At 41.2% G+C, this 27,805-nt stretch overlaps 1 protein-coding gene across 1 annotated transcript in view; it reads right to left on the bottom strand.

Moving 5' to 3' along the window:
- The window catches only part of AQP9 (aquaporin 9), a 34,152-nt gene extending 6,695 nt beyond the window's left edge, over positions 1-27,457 (bottom strand). The window contains exons 1-4 of the mRNA XM_067748230.1: positions 27,140-27,457; positions 8,344-8,470; positions 2,975-3,112; positions 1,461-1,579 (exon numbers count right to left, since the gene is read on the bottom strand). Coding sequence (XP_067604331.1) covers positions 1,461-1,579; positions 2,975-3,112; positions 8,344-8,470; positions 27,140-27,250 — 495 coding nt within the window. The 5' untranslated portion in view covers positions 27,251-27,457. The remainder of the gene's footprint in view (positions 1-1,460; positions 1,580-2,974; positions 3,113-8,343; positions 8,471-27,139) is intronic.
- Between the last annotated feature and the right edge of the window lie 348 nt (positions 27,458-27,805).

Raw genomic sequence — 27,805 nt, 5'->3', positions numbered from 1 at the left:
TACTACACTTTTGAAAGGCAATTTATCAGTAATTTAGCAACCTGCATTAAAAATAATCCGTAAGATTATGTACTGAATTTGGCCCAGTTGGATATTTTGAGAACCACATCATGGAAATAATCTAAAATATGGAAACATCATAAAGCAAATATGTAAATAAATAGTTAAACATCATTTATAGTATTGAAAAACTGGAGTCCCCATCAATAGGGAAAGGGCTAACTATATTATGAAGTGCCCATTCTATAGTCTATTATACAGCCATCAAAAACAAATACAAGGGCTTCCCTGGTGGTGCAGTGGTTGAGAGTCCGCCTGCCGATGCAGGGGACACGGGTTCATGCCCCGGTCCGGGAAGATCCCACATGCCGCAGAGCGGCTGGGCCCGTGAGCCATGGCCGCTGAGCCTGTGCGTCCGGAGCCTGTGCTCCGCAGCGGGAGAGGCCACAACAGTGAGAGGCCCGCGTACCGCAAAAAAAAAACAAAACAAAAAAACAAATATAAGAGCTATCTGGTAACATTTTTAAATGCTTATGATATTAAGAAAAATATGTGCATTATATTTTATACTTGAAAACAACATAAAAACAAGTTGTAAGAGATTATACAAACAATGAGAGCAGGTATTCTGAAGTGGTGTGGTACGGTGGGTGTTTTCCCCACTCTCTAGTTTCTAAAATTTCCAAACTATTATTTTACTTTAACAGCTAAATCATAGCTTCTATTTACCAGACACTTATTATGTGCCAGGTACTTCGTATGCTTTTTCTCATTAGAACTTCACACCAATCGGTGAGATAAATCCTATTTATTCACAGTTTACAGATGAGGAAATGTAGATAGAAGGAGGTTAAGAAACTTGCCCAAGGGCACACAGCTCATAAGCAGAAGAATCAGGACGAGAACCAGACAAGTGATTTTAGACCAGAATAGTTGTGCTATTGGCTACACGACAGATGCTTGGATGCAGCTTGTTTAAATGTCATTAAGGCAGAGACACTTCTAGCTGCCTAGAGAGTCTGGATAAACCTATGCACGTGGGGAGACACAGAAGACCTGGGATACTCTAAGCTCAACTACTACACTTCACAGTCCTTGAACTGAGATCACAGTGTCTTTTCTTGAGGCCTCTACGTTTAGATCACGTGCACAAAAGAGACAGTTAGGTGGAACAAACCCCATTTGCCCCTACAGGGGTTGAAATGTCCAGTCATGCACTTTTCTCTGAAGCTTGACTATGTGGAAGAAGTGTATGTATTAAAGAGGAGGCAGGAAACCCGTAGTGGTATCCACTTTGGCAAGGGCAGAAATTTGTCAACAAAGCTTGGGTTATGCGTAGGGACCTCTGACTTTGGAAACATAGCCTTTCTTTTCTGATAGGCCTGTAATGTTCCTATGCATCCCCCTTATTAGATTATGTCTTTTCACGAAAGTTAGGTCTTTGTTGAATGTACACTTACTTGGTCTGCAAATGCATTCACCAGAGACAGATACGGAGCTGGGTATGTTGCGAAAATGTGTGCTGTTGCGTTTTCTCCCACGACGAGCAGTTTTCCACCAGCAAAAGACAGAAATGCATCTATGGAAGACAGAGCTCTGGCATGTTAGCATCCTCTGGGCAGGGGGGGACGTAGGCCTATGCCAGGTCTTGTGCTGAACAAGTACAGGCGAACCCTCAGGTTCAGCTAGGAAGATCCATATCATTTGCCTCTTTTCACTTCACAGTATGGTAGCTTTAGAGATACCCAGAGAACTCCCAGGATAGCGGGTCAGAGAGAGAAAGCCCCGGCTGCCCTTGATGGTTCACTCCACGTTTGAGCCAAATCCTTATCCAGTGGGTCTTGGGAACCATTTTTCTTTGAGGGGAATTCTTGGAATTTTCAAGATTGACTAAAAGTGAAAGTGAAGCTTGGACTTGCTCTATGCAGAGCTCATGATTCCCAGAGGGTTCTCAGTAACCCCTAATAGCGGTCCAGAATTTGAGGGCATCAAGGTACAGTGAAGATGCCCTTAGAACAAGGAACACAGCAGTCCCCGACATAGCCAGCACCACGCCCGGGCCTCTCTGGCCACAGCAGCTGGTGCTCTAGGTTTCTGGTCTGGTCTTGAGTAATTCTTTAGTCTTCTTACACTCTAATTCTTAGGATACTCTGTGGGAAGAGGTCCCTTTCCACAATGTACCTCTCAGGCTTGGCTCATAAATTCTAGTTCCTAAGGGCTTCAGTTTGAGAGTCATAAAGTATTAAGACTTACCTTGGGTTAGAGAGTAGGAACTACTTTAACACTTGATTTTATGGAACCCCAAGATTTTTTAGTTTGAAGGGCCTAAGAAGTCACCTACTAGTTCAATTCCTTTATTTTCCAGAGGAGGAAACTGAGACCAATAAGGTCAGATGACTTACTGAAGTCACACAGCTACATACATAGTCCACATGGAACTAAAGTCTGGGTCTTTGATCGTCAGTACTGTGGTTCCCCCAGGACTGTTGCAGAATGGAAGCCCTGGCTACTGGATGGAAGGGAGAAGAGGTTCCCCACCCAGCCCATTTCTCTGCTATGCTTCTTCCTTCAAAGACTTTGTTCCAGATTCCTTCTTTAAGTACTTACTCATCATTCTCCTTGCCACAAGTCAACGGCCCCCTTCCCAGCCAAATCAGAGAAAGCCATGGAGAAGCCAGTGGCCTATTGCTTACTTTGGCATTGTTCACAGTGTAGTGCTGGTTGGGTCTAAAAATATACTTCCTTTAAGTTCTGCCCTCCATTTAAGTTGTGACCATTTTCACTAAGAGGCTTCCTGAACGTGCCCTGATGATAATGTTGGCCCCATTATTTAGAACTTAGGACTCTTAGAACTGCGTGTCAAGTGGAGAACGTTTTCTGTTCTTACCTCATCTCACCTCTTCCTACCAAGTAATTCTGACTTTCAACTTATAGCCAGTTCTCCCTAATCTCTGGACTCAGGGGTCCTACTCACCATAATAAATGCCAAAGAGGGTTGCAGCCCCTAAAAAGGCTCCCAAGAGCTGGGCCCCCACATAAAAGGGGAATTTGAACCACTTCGTCCGTCCAAAAAGACACATTGCAAAAGTCACAGCTGGGTTGATGTGGCCACCTGCAAGGAAGATAAGGTGATTAGGAAAGTCAGAGGGCAGGCCAGGGAGAATTATTGTGAAGGAAACCTTATCTAGGGACTGCAGGCAGAATTCAGTCTTCTAGGTGTGAGGAACTGTATGTGAGGAGACAGAGGTGTGTGTGTGTGTGTGTGTGTGTCTGTCTGTGTGTATGTGTGTGTGTGTGTTTGAGTGGAGAGGAAGAGAGGACTAATAATCCTCATGGCCTCATTAGACACTGTTTAGGAAGTTTAGCTTTCTCAAAAGAAAGTCAAATATATAAAGAAACTTGTACTCAAGTGGCTCATTTTCTCGCTCTCTCTCTCATCTCTCTCATCTCTCTGTATCATCTATCTACTGGGTTTTGCCTAACTATAAAGCAATAACCCCAAAGAGATTGATATAAACAGTTAACTTCAGTATATTTGTTAGTCAATATACTTATACTTGTAAGATTTAAATCTATGTCCAGTCATTTCTAAGTCCATGTCCAGAGGATGTAGAAACAACCTTAGGACTCAAAAGAGATATCTCTTTAAGGGGAAATGGCCCTTCCTTTGTGGGCTGTGCCTCTCACTGAGGTAAGGGGCTCAGTTTATTTTGAGGTAGTCACAGTGTCTGAGTGGATTTTCTGTAGTTTCTCTGCATAAACGATGTATATCTCACACACACAAATGGAGCAACACTTCCTCCTCCACTCCAGCCTAAACTCTGACTAGAGAAATCAGCCTCTTTGATTCTAACCCAGTTGCAAGGTCAGGTAGAGGGGCTTGCTCTGGGGTAGGTTACTGATATCCCCGGCTGGCTTTGCTAGTAACAACAGTAACAACAATGCATATTGAACACTTGCGAGATGCTGTCATAGTTGTATTACATGCACTTGATCCTCCTAAGAACCCGGTGAGGTGGGTACTAGTCCAGTTAACTGCTGAGGAAACTGAGGCACAGAAGTAAAGTAAAATTTTAAGGTCACATGGCTAATAAGTGGTAGGTCTAGGATTCAAATTCAGGTTTATTTGAACTCTTGGGCCTATGTTCTTTTCTAGACCTTCTTCACCAAGTTTATAAAGGTTTCTCTGCCTTAGAAAGCAGGGAAAAAATTTTCAAAGGTCATCTTTGAGCATATGGGCTTGATTCCTAGGGATGAAGGACACTCATATGAAGAGTGCCAATGACATTTAGTGTGGAGGGGGGAATTAGAGTAACTGTCAATGTGACCACGCTGAAATGTGGACCTCTGGGTTGTGGAAATAGTTGTAAACAAAGGAGTGATGATGATGATGATGGTGATGACACTTTGCCATTTGACTCCCCACAGAACCTATTGGTGAGCTTGTTTTGGGAAGCCTTCCCTCCTCTCCCCGGTCCGTGAAGAAAGCTATGCTTTTCCTGAGTCTCTAAGCCAAAGTGGGCTTGCAGTGGGGAGGGGTTCTGACTGCTGACTACACCGTGAGGGTCCTTTCTTCACCTGCCTCTGCCACTCTGGGGCTAATATGAACAAGAAAATGCCAATATATCAAAGCACAGGTGACTTCCTGAAGCCTTACACACGTATCACCTGTTTTGTTTTACTTTTAAATCTAAGAGAGTCATAATTTTGGAGACTGGCAGGAGTACAAGCTTCCTAGGGAAGCTGGAAACAGGGGTTAGAAGAGGGGAGCACCCAGGGCAGTGGAAAGTTCCTGGAGCCAGCCCTGTTCCTCTTCTCCCAGAGCTGGTTGGAGGGTAGCCGCCACCCAGCCAGCCTGGAGGAACCCATTGTGAAAGGACAAGGGGACGTAAGAAATCACCTCCAATCAAAAATGTCTCCCCTCAGGTGAGTCCACCAATGGGACAGTTACTGTTTAGCAAGCTCCTCTTTCAAAATAAGACTTGCTGTAGGTAGGTTTATGCTTTTAGCCCCTCAAAAGCACCCTGAGGCAGGAACTATTGTTCACCTTGACCTTGACATGCTGCAAGGCACTTAGTAGGTTTTCAAGATATGAAAGTTGATGTATGTGGAATCTAAAATATGGCACAAATGAACCTATCTACAAAGCAGAAACAGACTCATAGACATAGAGAACAGACTGGTGGTTGCCAAGGGGGAAGTGGGGAGGGAGAGGGATGGACTGGGAGTTTGGGGCTGGTAGATGCCAACTATTACATTCAGAATGGATGAACAGCAAGTCCTAATGTATAGCATGGGGAGCTATATCCAATCTCCTGAGATAAACCATAACGGAAAAGAATATAAAAAAAAGAATGTCTCTATGTGTATAACTGAGTCACTTTGCTGTGCAGCAGAGACTGGCACAACATTGTAAATCAACTCTACTTCAATTTTAAAAATTGAAGAAAAAAAAAGATATGAAAGTTGAAGAAATAGTCAGAGGTCTTTATTCAGATAGCTCAGACTACAAAGATCTACAGAGGGAAAGTTGTTTGGGAGTCAGAGAGGGTGTGCCCAGGAGGGTGCTTTGCAAAGCAACGAGGAGAGTTTCTCCTTGCAGAGATGCGTGATCACTTGGCTTACCCGAAGGACAAAGCAGAGCAGTGTAGTGGAAAGAACATGAGTGCAAGAGTCAGAGAAGGCCACACTCACATCTTGGCCCTGCCAAGGTGGTTGTGACGATCAGATTATTCACATAAAGAGCCCAGGGGGATAGCTGGATTCCCCGAGGCCTGAGATGAAAGTCTTACATGAGCAAGGTGAGCTCTTTCAAGGTTCTGTCCTAGATGAGTCTCCTGCCCACCACCCACAGATGATCTGTGATAGAGATCATCTTAACATTTTATTTGTCATTAAGCAAAGCTATTTTGATTTTTCAGTGAATTTTTATTGCTTATAAAAAAAACTACATCAAAAACAACCGCCATAGTCTAGGTACAAGCTGGCAGTGTAAACGCTTTGTGGGGGATGGTGCATAATTAGGGCATTATGAGTTCTGATTGGCCAGATTGGATTGCCAGACTACTGGCAAGTTCACAAGGGAGCAGGGTGTGGTAACTGCCATGCAGTAAAGTAATGCTTTATGTTCCACAACCAGATGTCAGCTGACCTTACCAGTCTGGACCACAAAGTGGGATCCCATTTATGTTTATGCCTAATATACATTGGTTAGTTTTGGAATTCCCAAAGAGGGCCTCACATATGCCCACAAACCAGCATGTTAGCTGCAGCCACTGTGAGAAAGTCACCTCCCCTATGTAGTCTTCCTCTCCTGTTCCTGGGCTGCTGAAGCCAATACTGAGTCTGCACTGATGTCATCAGTGGGCCAGTGTGTTGTCTGTGCACGTTCCCCCCCAGTTCTCAGGGAGCTTGAATATCATTTCCAAACAGAGATGGGGAGATAAGCTCCTTTTCCAACTCAGTGCTACCTTATATCAGCCAGGCTCAGAAACTGCTCTCCTTGCATTTTGAGATCTCACAGTCTCTCATAAACAATGTGGACAGCTCCCAAGCCTCACCCAGAAGCAGCCTCTAGTGAAAACAGTCCCATCAGTTCTGGCCCTTACTCTGAGCGCAGGGGCTTAATCCCAGTCTAAAGGCCGGATGGGAAGACTCCACACCATCCTTTACTCCCTCTTCCCCCTTCCTGCTGGTCCCTGTCCCTTCTCCTCCTATCGTGACTCCAAATATATCAGTGGATGCAAACAGACATTGACAGTGCTGGTGGTAAAGGGTGTTAGCTACATTGGTAGGGTCTGGGACCAATTTATCCTAAGTAAATATTTGATGAAGTTTAATTCAGGGTGTTATGCAGGTGAAATACTGCAAAACCACATCTCCACCTTAAAAAAATCGCTGAAAACATGCCTACATTTATATTGCATGGTTTGTGGAAACAACACCTGTGTGAATGTAGTTGGGAGCGTGAGGGGAGGCAGTGGAGCATCCTGCATGCTTATTTGAAGCCAGGAGTGTGTTGTGTGTCTGGTGTCAAGGCCTGCAACTGTAATTAAGCCTTGGCACATTCATTGGTGTTCCCCTGGTTATTCTTGTGTCTTAGGTAGGTAGTACAGTGCTGGGATCACAGCAAAGGCTCGGCAAGAGTTTGAACAGAAACACTGCTCGGGCCAAACAAACCACATGTATGGGGATCTGTAACCTGGTCTGCCCCAGGATCTGAGTCGGCCTGTGATATGGAAAGGCTGACAGCTAGCAAATGACTGTTCCAAGTGCCCAGCCCGTGGATGCTCCGTGGGGGTCTGGGCAATCATTCTTTAGCGCTCCAGTGGCAGCACTTGTCACCAGTCCAGCCAGCTCAACTGCAGGATCCTCCAGCTGCACCGTACTGCCCATAGGCCCTGCCTGTACTGTCCTTCCCATAGTAGACCGCTGGAAATGTTGTATAATAATGGGGGCCTGTGCTTTGCTGTCGTATAGACCTGGGTCAAATCTTTGATCTGTCTCTTTGCCAGCTGTGGGACTTCTGGCAATTTACTCAATCCCTTGGAGCTCCAGTTTTCTCTGTAGAATGGACAATAATACCAGCCTCAGAGTGCTGCTATAGAAGTGAGAGGAGATAAAGTATGTACAGCACCCAGTACAGTGCCCAGCATGCAGGGGGTCCCTTCTTCTGTTATCACCAACAGTCTTGCCTTAGTTCTCTGAGCCCCCAGACAAGGCTGCTGAGGATTCTGCAAGCCTTTGGGAAGTGGATCATTTCCACAGTTCCTTCCTAAGGTCCCAGGCTGTATTAAATATCATTTCATTTTGCTCCTCAGAACCTTGAGAATGGCTTCTAATTAGCCTACCACTCAGAACAGAATTGGACCAAGACCTTCTGACTAGCCCTGCAGCTCCATGAACACACTAGCTATTTTGCAGATGACCTAGGCTCTCCCTGATTGCTGTGGATAAAGGTCCAGGGAATTGCCTCTGTTGGAGTGATATTCACTGGGCTATTCACAGCATATCTGGGAAGTAGTTTCCAAGCATGGGGAAGAGCTAGTAAAAGACTCTATTGATAGATGAAGAATACTATTCCGTAACCAGATTTAGGAATCAGTCAGTTCTGAGTTCCAACCCTCATCTCTGTCTTTTGCTAAGTGTTGCCTTTGTGCCACTCACTTAGCATTTGCTGGCCATTTAAATTTTGTCATCTATAAAAATAGAATCAAATACATATTCTTGCAGGACTGTTGAGATCTAAAAAAATTAAGGTCTGTAGAGTACCCAGAACTGCACTAGTACATTGGAATGGTTGAGTTAATAGTAGCTGTTATTATTATTATTTCTATTACTTACCAGAGACACCTCCAGCAACATAAATGGCCATTACTATTGCCATTGAAAGTCCAATATTGATAGTGATGATTCCTCCATGACGTCCTCGGCTGAGGACAGCTTGGGCAACACAGCCACATCCAAGGACCTGGAATGAAAGGGAAGTCAACAAGTAAATGAAGATGGCCACTGTCAAAGACAATGGAAAGTCAGAGTAACAAGAAGCATTTTTCAAGCACACTCATGGCTTGGACTGCCATAGGCCTCGTGCAAATCAAATGATAATCTTCCAGCTGTGCACAGGTAGCAAAATGATGGTCCCAAGGCTGCATCTGGCTTATGGATGAGTTTTGTTAAGACTGCACAGTGTTAAAATGTTGTATGAATTTATAAACCAAGTGATTTGGTAATCATTTCATAATATATATAAATATCAAATCATTATGTTGTAAAACTGAAACTAATATAATGGTGTATGTCAATTATACCTCAAAAGGAAGGAAGGAAAGAAGGAAGGAAGGAAGGAAGGAAGGGCAGGAAGAAGTAAGGGGGGAAGAAAGGAACATTTGGTGAGGGAGGGTTATTGGAAAAGATGAAACAGTCACATACAAGTTTGGTAGGAAAACAACAGGACAACGAATCACCATCAGCCTTTGTCACTCTGTGGTTGAAAGAGCCAGTGTGGTCCTGGAGGAATAAGTTCTGGGCTGCAGGATCATTAGATCATTGCTCTTAGATGTCAAGTAGCCACAACTTTTTGTAGAATACAGGTTCTGTTTTGGGTTTTATAACTAAAGAAGAGCAACCAACTGGAGGGAGGGCTCAGCATCAAGTAATGGATATTATTTAAGGGCATATGAAGAAAGGTTTCAGAAACAAACGTATTTAAGGAACAAGAGATTAAGAATGTGAAGACTTCTTATCAGGACGGTAATAACCAGCTCTTGTGTCCCTTCACAAAAGAATGAGAAAGGAAGTCTGAACCTGAAATATGAGAAGTTGCACATAAGTCATTTCCTGATAGTGATGAATTAATTCTAAATAGCTCCCTTGGGACCCATTTGTGGAGTCCTTCAGAGAAATACAATTTAGAAACAATGGATATTTAATACATATAGAACGATTTTGGTTTACTCCTCCCTGAAGGCAGAGAAATTACCTAGATGATCTTTTAACATCCACTCCAGTCCCTGATTCTAAGATATATTGATTTAGCTCTACCTGATAGACAGTAAGGAGAAGTAGGACTTGACATCTCAAGGGGAGCACAGGGGCTGCATATCACATGCACAGGGCTGTCTTTGACGTTAATCACAGACTCCAGACCCTGTACTGAGAGCTAAATAAAGTTGCAGCAGGAACATGTTCCCTTTTCCCTTTCCAAAAAGAAAAAAATCCCTTGGGTTCGTTTCACAGCCTACCAATTTCACCTAGGCTTGACATTATTTTTTTCTAGGATCCCTATCTGTTATAATAACTGTCAGAATACCGTATGCTAACACATATATACGGAATTTAAGAAAAAAAATGTCATGAAGAACCTAGGGGTAAGACAGGAATAAAGACACAGACCTACTAGAGAATGGACTTGAGGATATGGGGAGGGGGAAGGGTAAGCTGTGACAAAGCGAGAGAGAGGCATGGACATATATACACTACTAAACGTAAGGTAGATAGCTAGTGGGAAGCAGCTGCATAGCACAGGGAGATCAGCTCGGTGCTTTGTGACCGCGTGGAGGGGTGGGATAGGGAGGGTGGGAGGGAGGGAGACGCAAGAGGGAAGAGATATGGGAACATATGTATATGTATAACTGATTCACTTTGTTATAAAGCAGAAACTAACACACCATTGTAAAGCAATTATACTCTAATAAAGATGTAAAAAAAACACAAAAACCACACTGTGTCTTTCTTTTTAATTTATAGCCAATTAAATGCACCTGGCACAACTTCCAAGCTAACTGGCATTTTGGTAGCATCTTCTGAAAAAAGGAGAAAAACACTCCTGACAGCTGAGATGACCTGATTTAGACAACCGGGGGTAAGAAGAGACACATCCAGACACTGGCCAGTCCTGAGCTATTACTACTTTCCACATAAGCTTCTTCCCTCTTTTATGGTCTGATGTTCATGCACTTGTGATAGTCTACAGGGGGCGTAAAAGCTTTAAATGGCCTGAGTGGACCTGGGGAGGCTTCTGTCCTGTCAAACTTCATTGTGATTAATACTCTCCTCTTCTACCCTAGATGTTGAAATTGCTTTTTTGTTCTTTTCTAGAGAGGATAACTGATGCTGTGCACTGCAAGAAAGGAGCAGATGGAGAAATGAACAAGGTAAGTTACCCTAGTCAGAAATTGTTACTCAGAGGATTTCAGCCCAACTTGACATCACTGCTTCTTAATTTTTAAATACATTCATACAGCCCGAAAATCAATGAGGAAGACAGGTAATTGCCTGCTAGTATCTTTCCTTGCCTGCTTCATCCCAGCTGCATTCACAGCACCAGGGAAGCAGATCTGGGATATTCTAATGTTATCATGGTCTGAGTGCTAGGGAATTGGTCATCCACTCTGGTTTCCTTCTTCTCTGTGCCCACTGTAATTTTTTTCCTTAAAAAAATGAGAGAACTGTTGTTTATGGTGTTACTGATAGAATTTCCAGCATGATTCCGTGCTCTAACCTTTAAGAACTGCCATACTTTCCCCCTTCTTAGACACAGAAAGAGCCAACCTGTCTCAATTTTTCAGGTCTCCCTATCTAGAAATCTTTTTTTGGACCCATCACCCTTTCATATTCTTCTCACTAAACCTAACCTCTTTTCTCTGAAATTCACTTGTACTGTCTGTACTGAACAGTTAATACTTAGTTGTTCTCCAGATGCCTGATCTAGATTTCCTTATCTAGAAAACAATCTCTAAGATTCCTTTACATGCCAACAGGCAACAATATGCTAGTCTATCCTGTTTTATTCTGTTTCCTTGGGTGTTGTGTTTCCCAAGTCCACCATCCATATGCATGCCATCAACAGACCGTCAAGGTCTCTTCCACCTTCTTGTCAGGATCCAGCACCTGCCTTCTCCAGGTAGGTAAAAAAAATCACAAAACCATGTAGGGGAGGGAGGGTATTACAAAGCCATGGATCTAGTCTTCACTGTGCCCCCAGAAGTCTTCGTTCATTTCTCATTCATATTCTCCCAATAGTTTCATCAAGCCTTCTCTTCTCTCATTAGCCCAAGACACCTGAGCCCCTTTCTGCAAATAATATCTCCTTCTACTTGACTCAGTACCTGTAGGTGGCCTTGAAGATCAATGGCAATTCAGAAGATCACATAAACATTGTGTTCCGGTTATTCAGTGCTACGAAACTAACTACTCCCAAACTTAGTGGTTTAAAATGGTAACATTTATTTTGCTTGTGAATCTATCATTTGGGCAAGGTTTGGTAGAGCATCTTACGTCTGCTCCATTTGGTATCAAATGTGGTGGTTCAAAACTTGAAAGACTGGAATTATCTGAAGGCTCACACAGTCACATGTCTAGTGGTTGATGTCAGCTGTCAGCTGATGCCTCAGCTGGTGGGTTGGCCAACACATCTACAAATGGTCTCTGTGTGGCTTGGCTGAGTTCCAAGGGTGAGCACTGTACAGCCTTCAGAGCCTGCGTTCTTAAACCCTGCATCATGCTACCTCTCGGCCATAGCACTGCTTTGGTTCTGAACTCAATAGCACACAAATTACAACATCTTTAATAGGCATTAACTTGGCCCATGTTGGTTACCTTTAGGAATAGGGAGCTCATTACCACATCAGGTAGCTTGTTCTAAATATTTTTGGTGTTCCAGTGGTTGGGGAGTCCTTCCTTATATGAAGTTGGAGTCCTTTTTTCCCGTAACTTCTGTTCATTAGTTCCTGGCTTACTCTTGGGACCTCAGAGAAGAAGCCTGTTTTATACCCAGGCACTCCATTAAGTAGAGGGAGCAAAAGGTCCTCCCTGAGTTCTTTTCTGCTGGATGTTTGTCCCTTCGCCTTTGATCCCTAGGGCTCCTCAGATTCCCAGTGAGTGTCACCTGGATAAGCTCTAGGTTGTTAGCACCCCTTTTAAGCACGGAGCCCAGGAATGGACACAATCCTCCCTTATTTTTTTTAAGCTTTTAGAAATGTTTATTATTTAAGACCAAAAATCCTGTGTAGGCTCCTTATAGAGAATATGAGGAATATATAAAAATATAAAGAAAAAACCCAATCACAATGCCTTTACCTATGAACAGACATTATAAACATTTTGGCTTATTTCTCCCCAGTAACTTTAAAAATATTTATTTATTTATTAAAGTATGATTGACCTAAAACACGATTCACTATTTTCATACATTACAAAATGATCACCACAAGTCTAGTTACCATCTGTCACCATAAAACTTATTACAGTATTACTGTGTTCCCCATGCTGTACTTTTCATCCCTGTGACTCATTTTGTAACTGGAAGTTTGTACCTCTTAATTTCCCTCACCTATTTCACTCATCCCTCCACCGCCCTCCCATTTGGCAACCACCTGTTTGTTCTCTATATCTGTGAGTCTGTTTCTATTTGTTATATTTGTTTATGTATTTTGATTTTAGATTCTCTGACTTATTTTACCTAGCATAATACCCTCGAGGTCCATCCATATTGTCACAAATGGCAAGATTTCATTCTTTTTATGGTTGAGTAGTATTCCATTGTATATACATACCACATCTTCTTTATCCATTGCTCTATTGATGGACTCTGAGGTTGCTTCCATATCTTGGCTATTGTAAATAATGCTGCAGTGAACATAGGGATACATATAACTTTTCAAATTAGTGTTTCTATTTTCTTCGGATAAATACCCAGGAATGGAATTGCTGGATCATGTGGTAGTTTTATTTTTAATTTGGGGGGAAACCTCCATCCTGTTTTCTATAGTGGCTGCACCAATTTACATTCCCACCAACAGTGCATGAAAGTTCCCTTTTCTCCACATCCCTGCCAACACTTGTTATTTGTTGTCTTTTTGATGATAGCCATTCTAACAGGTGTGTGGTGACACCTCATTGTGGTTTTGATTTGCATTTCTTTGATGATTAGTGTTGTTGAGCATCTCTTCATGTGCCTGCTGACCATCTGTATGTCTTCTTTGAAAAAATGTCTGTTCAGGTCCTATACGCATTTGTTTCTTTGATGTTGAGTTATATGAGTTCTTTGCATATTTGGGATATTAACCCCTTATCAGATATATCGTTTGCAAATGTCTTCTGTTTTGTAGGCAGTCCTCCCTTATTTGTGCATCACATTATGACATGGTAATTAATCATGTACCTTCTGCTCCTTGCTTGTATTGCTGTCTAGCGGAGCACTTAACCACAGGATGTAATTCAACTGTTCACATATTAATGCCTGGTTTTCCCAATTTTGTAAGATGCTTACGATTGTGTAATCAACTTATTTGCCTTTTAACAGCATCTAGTATACTGGACGTAATTAAATAACCAGATCCTACATGTTATTTCCAGTTATGACACTTGGTGTCTGTGTAAATGAACATGTTACTTCTCAGCCTAAGCTTGCTCATTTCTTAAAAAATAATACCTGCCAGACTTGTTTCATAGGATTGTTCAGTGAAGGTTCAAATGGGATAACCTTAATGAAGGCACTATTTAAACAACAAAGGACAATAATAGATGCAGGATATTATTGCCTTTGGTATAAACTCAAAAGGAAAGCCCCAATTCAGGGTAAATAAATTGAAACAAAGGGACTCATGAACTTAACCACTAATGCACTGCCTGGCAATAAAAATGGGGCGAAAACACATCTATGACAGATATTAGAAATAGCTACTATTTCATTCCAAACATGAGATCAAAATTTTGGGGCGAGAGGGGAAGTGAGAAACTGACGAGAACTTCAAGGTGTTTTGCGTATTTGTGATTACTCTTGAAAGATAGGTCGTTGCATAGATGGCAAGATTTTAGTGCTTTTGGTAGTAAAGCAACACTAGAAAAGAGAAGGGGGTAAATACCATTGTTATCAGGTTCCTTGCATGGCAGGAGTGGGAGAAAGAATTTCAGTGGAAAAGGAAGAAAGACATTTGAAAGGCAGAACTCCTATAAAAGATTGATTGGTGAGTGAGGTACCCCCAGTCATTCCCAGTCACCCAGGCCATACATTCTGGAATCTTTTGGTATTCCTTCCTCTTCTCTCTCTTGGCTGCCCATAGTCAATCATTCCCAAATCTTCGGAGTCGTCTTCTGTGGCCCCTGACCAGGGTCTCCACTTCCAGTGTCTCCCCACTCAGTGACCATGCCAGATGAAGCACAACATACATACTCTCCCACCCCCGTTGCTCAGGAATTGCCAGCATACCGAATTGCCCCTTAACCTGGTACTCAGGGCCTTGCCTCACAATCCCCAGCTACTTTCTGCCCAGGGTTCTTCAGCATAAGTCTCTGCATCAGCCAGTCACTTTGAGTCCTTTGAGCTCATGACACTCATTTCCACCTCTGCACACCTGCTCATGCTATACCTACCAGCAGAATATCTTTTCTGCATGTTTCCCAATCAAAACCGATCTATTCTTAACCCTGAGCTAAAATGCTACCTTTCCCCTAGGGCTTTCTCTGGCAACTGAAGCCCTCAAGAGTTCTCATCTGCTTATTGTGCCATGTCTATACAATGTCATTTCATTTCACCTTGCCTCGTGGCACCCCACCAAGGCTGTAATGTTCACCAGGGCTCTCATGCTTCTTTGTATTCCGTGCTCAAACAATACTTACGAAAAAAATTAAAATATCTATAAACAAGCAGGAAAAAATCCTGCGTAAAATGCTTTTTCAAGAGAAGAAGTTAATTTGAGGGTAAGATGTAAAAAGTGGGCGGTGTAATTTCTAAGACACACCACTTGGGACTGCTGGGAAGTTCCCAACTGAGCCATGAACCCTATGACAGGCTGATTAATGGACACAATGAAATGCTGGAGATGAGGAGAGAGGATAATGAGTCCACAGATTTTATTTCATTTGAGCCTTCTCAAATCCCCTTTGCATATACTACCTCCTTTAAAGTGAAAGCCAAGATGTTCTGAGCACAGAACAGAGTGCAAAACAGGCACTCAAAATATTTGTTCAGTGAGTATGTAAAAACTGAGCCCTTTCAGAAAAGCAGTTAGCGAAGGTTAGGGATCACTTAGCAAAATGTTGGCAAATGCATGCACCCTGGAGCCAGGGATCACCTGGGAACCTTCTAATTATCGCAAGAGGTCTGTGATTCCCTGTGCACATCAACGTTATCCAAAGAAGGAAAAAATTAACATGTCTTGTATCTACCTTTCTGTTTCAGTATTTTCAGAATTAATGGATACTAAAAGAACAGTTTCTATCCTATAGAGCTCCTGAAAAAATTTTAAAGTCGAAAGGAGCTCCTTGGGAATCGTTGTCATAGACTTTGGAATAAAGGCTGTATGAAACGTTAACTATCTTTACTCATCTGTTTAGGGTAATGTGAGTAAAGGAATACAAATACCACCTACCATCTATTTGGTGTGTGCTTTGTGCCAACTTCCGTGCTAAGTGCTTTTCCTGTATTACTTCATCATTATCCCATTAACTTATGATCACCCTGAAGGGGAAGTATTATTATCTGCATTTTATGGATGAGGAAATTGAGGCTGGGAAAGGCCAAGCAATTTTCCCAATGTTACATAGTAAAAATAAAGGAGACAGAACCAGGATTTGATCCCAGGTCTTAGTCAGAGGACTGTGCTCCTAACCATGATGTATTGGACAGGGCAAAAGGTCATCAGAACCAACCAATGCCCCCAAGAATTCATGGAAGTTTTCAGGGAGGACATTGGGTTTTCCACAGGAAGTGAGATGGGGCACCATTTTTCCTATCTGCGTACTGAGAGTAAAGGCTGTCTGGGAATGTTGAAGGACTTGGAGAGCCCAGGCAGCAACCATCTGTTACCATCCACCCAGTATAAAAGGCCTCCCTGCAGACCAGATACAGTCTGAGGAAAAAAGACTGAGGTTGAAGCTCAGTTGGAAGCCTCCTTGTAGAACCTGCTCTTTGTGCCAGGACAAGTGGCTTCTCTGCTGACAACACATGTGATCACTCTAGTTCAGAAAAGTACCCAACACTTGTACTTTTTCTCTAAAGCTTCCCATGACCTAGAGAAAAATTCTTTTCAGCCCCATTTCCCTTCCTTTCTCAGAGATCAAAGAGACATGTTGGTGATTAAGTGCAACTTTTTAGTTTATGCAAAACTTTTTTTATGGATTTCTGTTTGCTTGATTTCTAGCTCCCTTTGCAGAGACAACTTCCACTAGATGACCAAGTGCTCACCGGGGAAAACTAGACCTGAAGGCAGAGTTAAACCTTTTCCTCTCTTGTTCTCTTTTGCTCGTTTTCTTTCCTCATAGTGTCTCCCAATCTTGTAGTCATCAGCAGAAATCACACTCCTCCCCCTAATGCTGACAAAACCTGCCTACTCCGGGGAGTCAGTGGGCTGAGAGAAGGTGGGGTGGGCCTTTTCTACACTTACAAACCACACCCACGAGCCATGTGGATTTCTTGTGGAGCTGGCCAAAATTTAGGGCACTTATTTAGCATTCAACCTATTCACAACACCAAGACTCAAGAAGTCAACCAATTCCACCTCTTCCTCTCTACCCGAAGTGCCCCGTTAGTACATTTTACTGAAAAAGAGCCAAAGAACTAACCCAGGTGGCCATTCTAAACTGCTCCAGTATCTCCAAAGCACACCTGGCTAGTGTTTATTTACTATTGTTCTTTTAAAAATGTATCTAGGAAGCCAATATCCTCCTTTAATCCAGTAATGTCAGTTTGGGTCATGTTTGCTGTGTGCCATGTGGGCAGCAACAGCGTGACCCAAGACATGAACCATGTATGACTATTTACCTTATGTTGCTGCAGGTCTTCTTGGAAATAGGTAAGGAATATATTTTGAATGAAAAGTATTCTTCAGTAGATAATTTGTCATTAAATGATGTAAATATTCATAAAACAGAAGTCAGCATTAAAAGGGCATATCTGTGGCAACATTTATATTTTAAATAAACTGAGTTGTATTATGTGTAGGTGGGTGAGTGTATATGTATACACCCACCCACCCACCCACATATATATATAGATATAGATATGTTATAAATAATCTCATTTAGTCCCAATAATAACCTAAGGGGGAGGAAAACTGCTCTTTTCATCTAAAGAAAACTTAGGTCAAAGAAATTAAGTAATTTGCCTGAGGACTATAGCTAGTGAGAAGATCGTTTTGAACCTAAAATTAACATTTCCGTCCAAAGTTCATGTTCCTTCACTTACATAAACAGCCCTCAAGTGTACCTGAGCCAAATAAGTCATTTGTCCAGATTTGTACTTCAGAAGCCTCTCTTTCAAAAAATCAAATTGTGGGAAATGAAGATCTCCAAATCTACAAATACCTCTCACTGGGAATTGGCATTCACTTTTCTTCATCCATTCCTCCCTGTTCATGTACAATGAAAACTTCTAAGTGCCATGCACAGTGCCTGGTGTCATAGGGATGCAAAAAAACAGACACAGGGCCTCCAAAGTTCACAGACCAGTAGGAGAGGTAGGAGCTGGGAACTGGTAAGAATCACAAGAACAGTATGAAGTGATTCCCTGTCGTTTTATGTTATAATCCTGTTATTCGTGGATGGTTTAAGTATTTATGCCTAGGGAAAGTGTGCATGGGGATGTGGTTTCATAATTCAGCCTTACTAACTAGGTGATGGAAATTTTGACATTTAAGTCTCCCCAAATTCTTGAATTACTTGATTAATACCCAAAATTATTGAGCCACCTGACAATACAATTAAGTCCTAGATGTATTAATATATCACGAGTGTATAACAGATTGGCCTCATGAGGAACTTGACTACGATAATATAAGATCAAGATTTATCTTCTGATATTGCCAGAAATAAAACTGTTTTCACCCTATTGCCTCAACCAATTTTACCAGGGGGTAGGATGGGGAAAGGAAAGGACCACAATCTTGCATGTAGGACTTAGATTTCTAATAGCCAGGGCCCCTGTAAACAGACGACATTGGACAGTAGCCCTCACAATCTCTCCATTTGCGCTTTTGTGGTGAGAATATTTTGTCTTTGTAGAATGTGGTTAAGGACACCTTCAGGGCAGAGTCACAAACTGGTGGTCCATGGCTAAAGACAGCCTATGAGTAGGATTGACTCAAAGATGTGTTTTGTTTGGCCCACATGGTGATTTTTTATAATTTTAGAAATTGTTACCAGTATTTAAAAATAGAAAAATTGTGCTTCCCTGGTGGCACACTGGTTTAGAATCTGCCTGCCAATGCAGGAGACACAGGTTCGAGCCCTAGTCCAGGAAGATCCCACGTGCCGTGGAGCAACTAAGCCCGTGCGCCACAACTACTGAGCCTGTGCTCTAGAGCCCATGAGTCACAACTACTGAAGCCCGTGTATCTAGAGCCCATGCTCCACAACAAGAGAAGCCGCTGCAATGAGAAGCCCGCGCACTGAAGCGAAGAGTAGCCCCTGCTTGCCACAACTAGAGAAAGCCCACGCGCAGCAGCAAAGACCCAACATAGCCAAAAAAAAACACATAAATTTGCTAAAAAAATAGAAAAATTACACACAGAACTCTGGATTACTGACCATTCTTGAAAAACTGGAACATCTGATAAAGCCTTACCCCATTCCCACTTAGCCACAGTGGAGACGGTCTGGGTGGCAGCTGCCCCCCCAGGACATGGCATACACTGTCCACTTCCTCCCTAACTCCACCATGCCCATGTCACTCAGATATCTTACCTGACTGGTCTCAATAAGCTTTGGGGCTATTGAGTACCATCTTAAGTCCTAGAAAGAGAAACCCATTGAGATTTTGGGGCCAGTGACTTCCTGGCCCCACAGATACCATGGGGATAACCTACCTGGGCTGAGACGCAGGACAGCCTCCCACTTTCTGGAGGAAGGATTGTTGGCTACGTTCAAGTGAAGGAATAACTATGGGCAAAGCTTTATCTAGGGAGGTAGTAACAGGGAGACCGAAAACACAGTCCTATTCTTGAGAAGAAAGTCATTTTGGGGCCTGCCACAGGCTCTCCTCTCCCTGTAAGCGTTGTGTCTTTTGTAATTGGAGAGGAAGAACAAATCCCAACCTGTCAGTACACTGGTCTCTGCAAACCTTGTCCCTCCGGCCCGTGCTGTAGGTATGTGTTACCAGAAGTCCCACCTCCTACTCTATCTGTCTGTATATACCTATTTAGTTTATGTAACTGTGTCCATTGGAACATGTAATGATAGTAGTAACAACAAGAACAACAATAACAAATACTACTTATTGAGTATAATAGCATACATTAGCCCATTAATCCTCACAAAGACCCTATGAGTCAGGTCCTCTTAACTGTCTCCACTTTACATATCAGGAACAAAGCTTAGGGAGGTTAAGAGGTCAAGAGAATTCCTCACATACACACAGGCAGTATGTGATAAAGCCCAGGTTTGATTGCACATAATTTTGGCCGCTGGGTGGATGAATGAGCAAACATTTACAGCATGTATACTGTGGGCCAAGCATGCTCACTTCTGTTACTTCCGTTATTCCTCCCAACACTTAATCCTCATTTAAAAAGTGAAAGACTGGATGACTTAGCAAAAAATCCTATAGCTAATAAGTGACAGAATCTGAGTCGGGAGCCAGGTTCTCTGATTCCCAGTCCTGTGTTTCTCCTGAGACAACTTCTGCTACCTTGGTGGGGCTGCTTGGTTTGTTTATTAGGACAGAATGCCTCTTCAGGCACGGCTTTCCAGTCAGTTAGTTTTCCAACTGGAAAATAAAACTTTCTCAGTCATAACAAAAAAGGTCACAAAGAACCAAGACTGAAATCTGGACATTCCAGTTAAAAATAAAGTATTGGGTGGCATGTAGCCTGAGATAATATCAGAATGTGATCAGTGACCTCTCAAGAACCAGCTGTACTTCAAAAGAGATGATATTAAGGCAGGTTCATCAAAAGAGAGGAATCTGAGATTTGAGAAACAGGTGAATGGGCAAATGGCCAATTTTATAGGTCTCCAAATAGAAAAGAGTACCAAGAACCAACACAGACCTCAGAAATGAGAGATGACTAAACTCCACTATTTCCACTAGGCTGAAAAGAATAGTGCTCTCCTTTTCTGATCTACACCAGGCATTCACTCCTCCCTCAGCTCATCCCAAATAATGTTAGCTTGGACAAGAGCTTGACCATGATCCCAGGGCCAGAATAAGAAACTAATTATTGATTAAGGTGTGTGTGTTCATATCAGGATAACCATGGGGCTGAGTGTGCTGGGTGTGGATGGGGGGTTGCTGAGGACAATTCTCTCTTTATTCAGAGTGGCCCAACAAAGTCAAGTATACCTCGGGTCACCCTCAATCTGGAAGATAACTGAAGATGGAGGAGTTTTGGGCACTGATTTGTTTCTTAGGTTCATTCCAGGGCTTGCAGTTCCCAAAGTGTGTTCCACAGTTTATCAGTTCTGTGAGGTGCTCCTCAAAAAAAGTGGTATGTGGTCAAGTAACTCTGGGGACAACTGTATGTTCTAGTCCCCTCTTAGAAATTTACAGTGAAGATTAAAGGCTCTGATAACTCCTACAGTTAAGAAAACTACTTAGGGCTTCCCTGGTGGTGCAGTGGTTGAGAGTCCGCCTGCCGATGCAGGGGACACGGGTTCGTGCCCCGGTCCGGGAAGATCCCACATGCCACAGAGCGGCTGGGCCCATGAGCCATGGCCACTGAGGCTGCACGTCCGATCTGTGGGACCCTGAGTCAGTATCAGCTGAAGAAGGATTTTTCTGCGGGCTTCCCCTTATCATCAGTGAACATGAAGGGCCAGACTAACTTGGGAAATTTCAGAGTTCCAAAGAACCTGGGGAGAAACGTCTGTTCTGAGTCACTGATCTAAGGGCTGCAGACTCATAAAGCCAAATTTGATTCTGCCAAACAAAACTGTGCTTGTGATCCCTGAGTTTTAATTTTGACCCAGAAAACTTGCTGGGTCAAAAAAGCATTTGCTTTGCTTTCCAGGGTCAGTGAACGTAGCAATCCTACCTCAGATGTGAAATAAGGTGCCCACTAGATGCATGGAGTCACTGCTGGGCTCTTTCAGCATCTTGATATGTTGTATGGGTTGTCTCACTTCTGTGAGGCTTCCCTTCCTCAAAGGCCTCACTTTATGCCATATGTACATCACAAGGCTGATGAGTAAGGAGGAGCCAGCTTCTGCTCTCATCCCATGTTCTCCTTTCTTGTCAAGTAATGAAAACATGTTGCAGAAAACTTTGTCATTAAAGAAAAATTAAGCAACTCCACTTCTGGAAAGTAAAAAACAAAAATACTTCCCCTTTGAAAGTAATGAAAATAGCAAGTTTTCTGGGTCAAAATTAAAACTCAGGGATCACAAGCACAGTTTTGTTTGGCAGAATCAAATTTGGCTTTATGAGTCTGCAGCCCTTAGATCAGTGACTCAGAACAGACGTTTCTCCCCAGGTTCTTTGGAACTCTGAAATTTCCCAAGTTAGTCTGGCCCTTCATGTTCACTGATGATAAGGGGAAGCCCACAGGAAAATCCTTCTTCAGCTGATACTGACTCAGGGTCTCAGGACTTGAAGAGGATCAGCCTCATTTAGAGAAAGCATGGGGTTTCCTAGTCACTCATGGTCACACATCCCATGTGGGAGAAAGGGAGCAGAGAGCTGTTCTCTAGAGTGAGTGCTCTTCACCACCACACCCACATTCATCAGTCTTCTTTTTTGTCAGTTTTCTACCTCACAGTAATCATTTCTGGTTGGTGATATACCTGGACACCCTAGCAAAAGCAAATGCAAACCTGTTCTGGAAGAGCAACTCCACAGGTTCAGGCCGTACAGATTTCCCACACTGAATAATAAACCTTCCTGAAGAGCTTACAATACAAATTTACAAAACACTAAAGGAAATGATCCTTTGTGAATGAGACAGTGGATAAAATAAGCAAGATGATTAGCAACTCCAAAACTTGAGATGATGGAAATAAAATATCATAAAATACTGTAAATATGTTAGGCTTTAGTAAGTTAAACAGATTAAAAATAAACACATAAGGAGGGAAAAGAAAAGCAATTAAGTAAAAGAACCAAATAGAACTTCTAGAAATGAAAACATATTAATGAAACTGAAGACTTAATGAATGTATTAAACAGAAGACTAAATATAACTGAATAGGAAATTAGTGAATCAGAAGACAGATTTAAGAACACTACAGAAAATTCATCATAGAGAGATTGAGATAGATTTATGAAAGAATGGTTAAGAGACATATAGGAAAAAGTGAGAGGGTCAAGCATATATACAAATATAATAGGAATTCTAAAAGGAGAAAATAGTCTGGAGGAGAGGAAAGGTGATAAGCTGAGAATTTTCTAGAATTGATGAAAATTGCAAATCTTTACATTGAAGATGAACAGTGAATCCTGAGCACTACAAAGATTCATTCCTAGTCATATTATAGTGAAGTTTCAGGAAAAAGAAGAAACTTGTAATAGTAGGCAGAGAAATGCAGGTTATTACGGACAAAAATTAGACCAGTAACAGACTTGTCAATAGCAATAATAAAGACATTGGGATGACACCTGCAAAATGATAAACCAATCATCAACCTAAAGTTTATCAACTAATTTATCACTGAACCTTGAGAATGAAATAAAGACATAGGCAAACAAAGACTGAGAAAGTTTATCCCTAACACACCCTTCCTGAAAAATTTCCTTAAGAAAGTTTATTGCACAAAGAACATTGCACCTGAAAGAAAGTAATGAATGGATGCAGTAATGATTAGCAGGTAAACTGGTAAATGATAGTAAATTTAAATGAGTATTCACTCTTAAAAACACTAATATTAAGAATAATGAGAATAGAATATTAGATAACAATGGCATAAGATGGAGTGGTTGATTACAATGAGGCTTTTAAAAAGTTTTTGTGTTGTTCAGAAGCAAAGAGATATTAATTCACTTTAAAGTTTGTGAATGCAATAATAACATTTTTAAATGTAAGGATAAGTACTTAAAGAATAGAAAGTGTAAGCAGAGGAGAAAAGGGAGAAACAAATCTGATCAACTCAATGGGAGAATATAAGAAAGGTCAAAGCAGAAACTACTAAGTGGAAAACAAAGAAACCACGTTAAAAATTAAAGAAAGGGCATCACCACAGGTACAGAAGAGATTTTTAAAAGCTGTAAGCAAATACTATGAAAAATCATCTCAAAATTACTGCTTTCACTATGTTAATTTTGAAAGTATTAACAATTTTGAAAAACTACATTTGAAAACAGAAATGAAGTGTACAGTTCCCTAGGAAAAAAATAAATTGCCAAAATGGAATTAAGAATAGAAAATCTAAATGAGACATAGCTTTAGAGAAACCTTCTCTCACACATCTCTCTGTCTTTTTCTCTCTCCTCCCTTTTTCAGTTCACATGCTAAGTAATCTTTAAGAAACATAATCCTCATTTTATACAAAATGTTCCAGAAAACATAAAAAGAGGGAAAAATTCCAAAACATTTCATGAAGCTAATATAGCTTTGGTAATAAAACTAGACAAGGGCAACATAATAAATGAAATTATAGTTCAGATCCTTAATAAGACATTGCAAACTGAATGCTGCATGAGTAGGTGGGAATTAATCTCAGGAATGTAATGATGATTTAACCCAAAAATATTTATCAATGTAATTTTCTTTATCAACAGATAAGAAGCCCTTGTGCTTATTTTAATAGATGTAGAAAGGTATTTTTTAAAAATTCAACAATCTTTCCTAATGAGAGTTTTAGTAAATGAGGAACAGACAGGAGTTTCCTTTCTCAAATCAAGAATGTCTACCAGGGCTTCCCTGGTGGCACAGTGGTTGAGAATCTACCTGCCAATGCAGGGGACACAGGTTCGAGCCCTGGTCTGGGAAGATCCCACAAGCTGCCTAGCAACTGTGAACCACAGTTACTGAGCCTGCGCGTCTGGAGCCTGTGCTCCACAACAAGAGAGGCTGCGATAGTGAGAGGCCCGCGCACCGCGGTGAAGAGTGGCCCCCACTTGCCACAAGTAGAGAAAGCCCTCGTACAGAAACGAAGACCCAACACAGCCATAAATAAATAAATAAATTAGGAGTATCATTCTCTGTTAAAAAAATATGTCTACCAAAAACTTACAGAAACTATCACATTTCATGGTAAAATACCAGAAGCAGATTTTTGAAAGTTGGGAATAGAACAAGAATGCTGCAATTATAGCTTCTAATAACATTGAACAAGAGGTTTTAACCACTATAATAAGATAGTAAGAAGAAATTAACAATTTAAGGACCAAAAAGAAAGAAAATAAAAACTCTCATATTCTCAGAAAAAAGTATTATCTGTGTCAGCACAGTCCAATAATGCATTTTTCAGTGAGAGAAAAGTTCTACATCTGTGTCGTCCAGTATGGTAGTCAGTAGTCATATATGGCTCTTGAGCACGTGAAGTGGAACTAGGAAGACTGAGGAACTAAAGTTTTAATTTTATTTAAGATTAATTTTAAGTAGCCACATATGGCTAGTGGCACTCAAATTTGATGGCCTTGATCTATACAGAATAGCCAAGATAATCTATAAACTTATTTGAATTAATAAGAGAATTACCAAGTTTGCTGAATGTAAAATCAATATACAAAAATCAATATTGTTCTTAAACCCTAGTAATAACCAATTAGAAAATATAATTTTTAAAAGGTACTATTCACAATAGTGATAATAACCATAAAGTAGCTAAAAATATATCAAACAAATATTTCCCTGGCACTAGCAAAGGCATAAAGACTTACCTATCCTAATGTCTAAAAGGCCAAATTAGAGCTAGTTTTTTAGCTTATGACTTAATTATTGTTGTTTTTAGTTGTAGTATACAGAGAATTTTTCATGGACCTGCTCTTTCCTTAGTGCTACGAGTAGCCCTTATTAGTCATTTATACCACAGTGTGAGTGAGCTTGAGATGCTTCCCTTAAGAGCAGTTTTCGAGACGAGGGAGGCAAATGGCATCAGACTCCCAGTGTCTGGGGGAAAACTAATTTTACATATGAAAGACCAGTGAGTCCTGCATATACTCTGTCATCTTTTCAGTGCTCCCTTTGCTCCATGCCTTATCAACATGCAAAGCTTTTTACTAGAGAAAGTCAGGCAAAATGCACATTTTCTAATAAAGCAGAAACAATTACTTTGAATAACCTTTGAGAAAAACCATGTAGATTTATTAAAAATTAAATTTTTAATTTACATGTATATTAAAAATTGTGTTTTTGCAGAAGTTTCTTGTTTACACGTCCCCACAAGCCTCAACAAAATTGAAGATTATACTCACCATGAAAGATTTCATCAGGGTTTGTTTTAGAACAGTATAAATAGAAATCAAACCTTTCAGGAAATTATTGGCTTTAGCCAGACGATACAAAGTTTAACTTTTCAGCATACAGTATTAAGATATTATTTCTTTAGCTCCCACCTTGAATAGTAGGGAAAGACACAATACTATTTGCATGAGTAGAATAGTGAATGGCTAAAAGCCACTTTCCTTTACTTAACTCAGACAGGATGGGATCATGAAATAGGTTCTTGTTAAGAAATAAAGAGGGTTTTAACTTTTTTGGTTACAAAATACATAGATGTTTAGTTTACTTCCTCTTCTGTATTTTTTGCAGAGCACTTAGAATTGTAACTGAATTTGCCTCACTTCTCTATACCACAGATCACCTTGAGGATGAAGTTAGGCCCGGGGCAGTAACCACTCTCCCCTTTGGGACCAAATTATCAAGTAACATGACCCCAGGGTTTCTGTCTCCCTGAGGGCAATTTTCCAGTAAAGAGTGACGAGAATCAGAAGAATCTTGGACTTTTATTTTCTCTCTCTGTTCCTTCCAATGCCCTTCTCCCCCACACTACCCCTGCCTAACAAGTCACCATAGATGAGAGGTGAGGATGGTCAAGAGGGAATGTAGGAAATTGTCCATAACACCTTGAAAATACTTGAACAAATCAGGTACAAAGAGGTTTTCAGAGACCAGAAAACGTATTGCTCTCTCTTATTTTACACTAGTTCCATTTTTTGAATTCACATTTGTTTCTCAGTGTTGGCTTAGTCTCCTAAAGTATTATGTATTTACCCAATGCAAAGAACTTTTTAAAAAATTAGGTATAATTAGCATATAACAATTTATTAGTTTCAGGTGTGCGACATACTAATTCAATATTTGTTTATATAATGAAATGAGCACCACAATAAGTCTAGTTAACATCTATCACCACACATAGTTACACTTTTTTTTCTTTTTTTTTGCGGTACGCGGACTTCTCACTGTTGTGGCCTCTCCCGTTGTGGAGCACAGGCTCCGGACGCGCAGGCTCAGCGGCCATGGCTAACGGGCCCAGCCGTTCCGCGGCATGTGGGATCTTCCCAGACCGGGGCACGAACCCGTGTCCCCTGCATCGGCAGGCGGACCCTCAACAACTGCGCCACAAGGGAAGCCCAGTTACACATTTTTTTATCTTGTGATGAGAACTTTTAAGATACACTCTCTTAGCAATTTTCATATATGTAATATGGTATTATTAACTGTAGTCACCATGCTGTACATTACCAAAGAACTTTTAATGTACAAAGTTTATGGACAAAAATAACTTTTTGTTATTTTTTTATAACAAATCAGAGAATACTCACAATCATTATAAATGTGCCCAAGAACTCGGAGAGCATTTCTTTAGCTAAGCTGCTCTTCAAGACCAGTCTCTGCTTCAAGCTTTTTTTCTTTTGTTCCATCTCAGGCTGCATCTTGGGGCCTCTACAGGGACCACTCTTTTCACCAATACCTGCTTCTTCTGGTCCCTATTTCACTGGCACATGGAAGTTTTAACAACTGCTCACAGATTCCTGGAGATGCCTGATTAGATAATATGGCTGTACAAATCCAGTCCCAATTAGAGCCTGTGGCTTAATCCTCTTCTGGTGAAATTGTCATTCCCTGTTTGCTGCTGTTTATTTGAAATGGCGTATTAGAACCTGAAATCCTGAAAACAGTCTTTCTTGTACCTGATGGATTAATCATTACCTTTATTTTCAAGGTATTTTTTTTTCTCTGTTGGGTTTTTTTTCAAGAGATGAGAGAAGATATATTTTGGTTGCGTTGCCAAACCACAGTAATGGGCTCCAGTCCAGGAGAGATTTACATGTTGCACAATTGCAAGCTTCTGATGTTTTTTTCCTATTCAGAATTGGTTGGTTGAGGTGTAGTTTGGAATTGTCAGATCAGGTATGTACACATCTAATGTAAACATTCTTTTCTGAAGGAGCTTTCATGCAAATTGGAGAACAAGAAGAAAAATAAGA

This window comes from Pseudorca crassidens, chromosome 1 (genome assembly GCF_039906515.1).
Source record: "Pseudorca crassidens isolate mPseCra1 chromosome 1, mPseCra1.hap1, whole genome shotgun sequence".
Classification (NCBI taxonomy): Eukaryota; Metazoa; Chordata; class Mammalia; order Artiodactyla; family Delphinidae; genus Pseudorca; species Pseudorca crassidens.
This window is presented reverse-complemented; position numbering and strand designations above follow the sequence as displayed.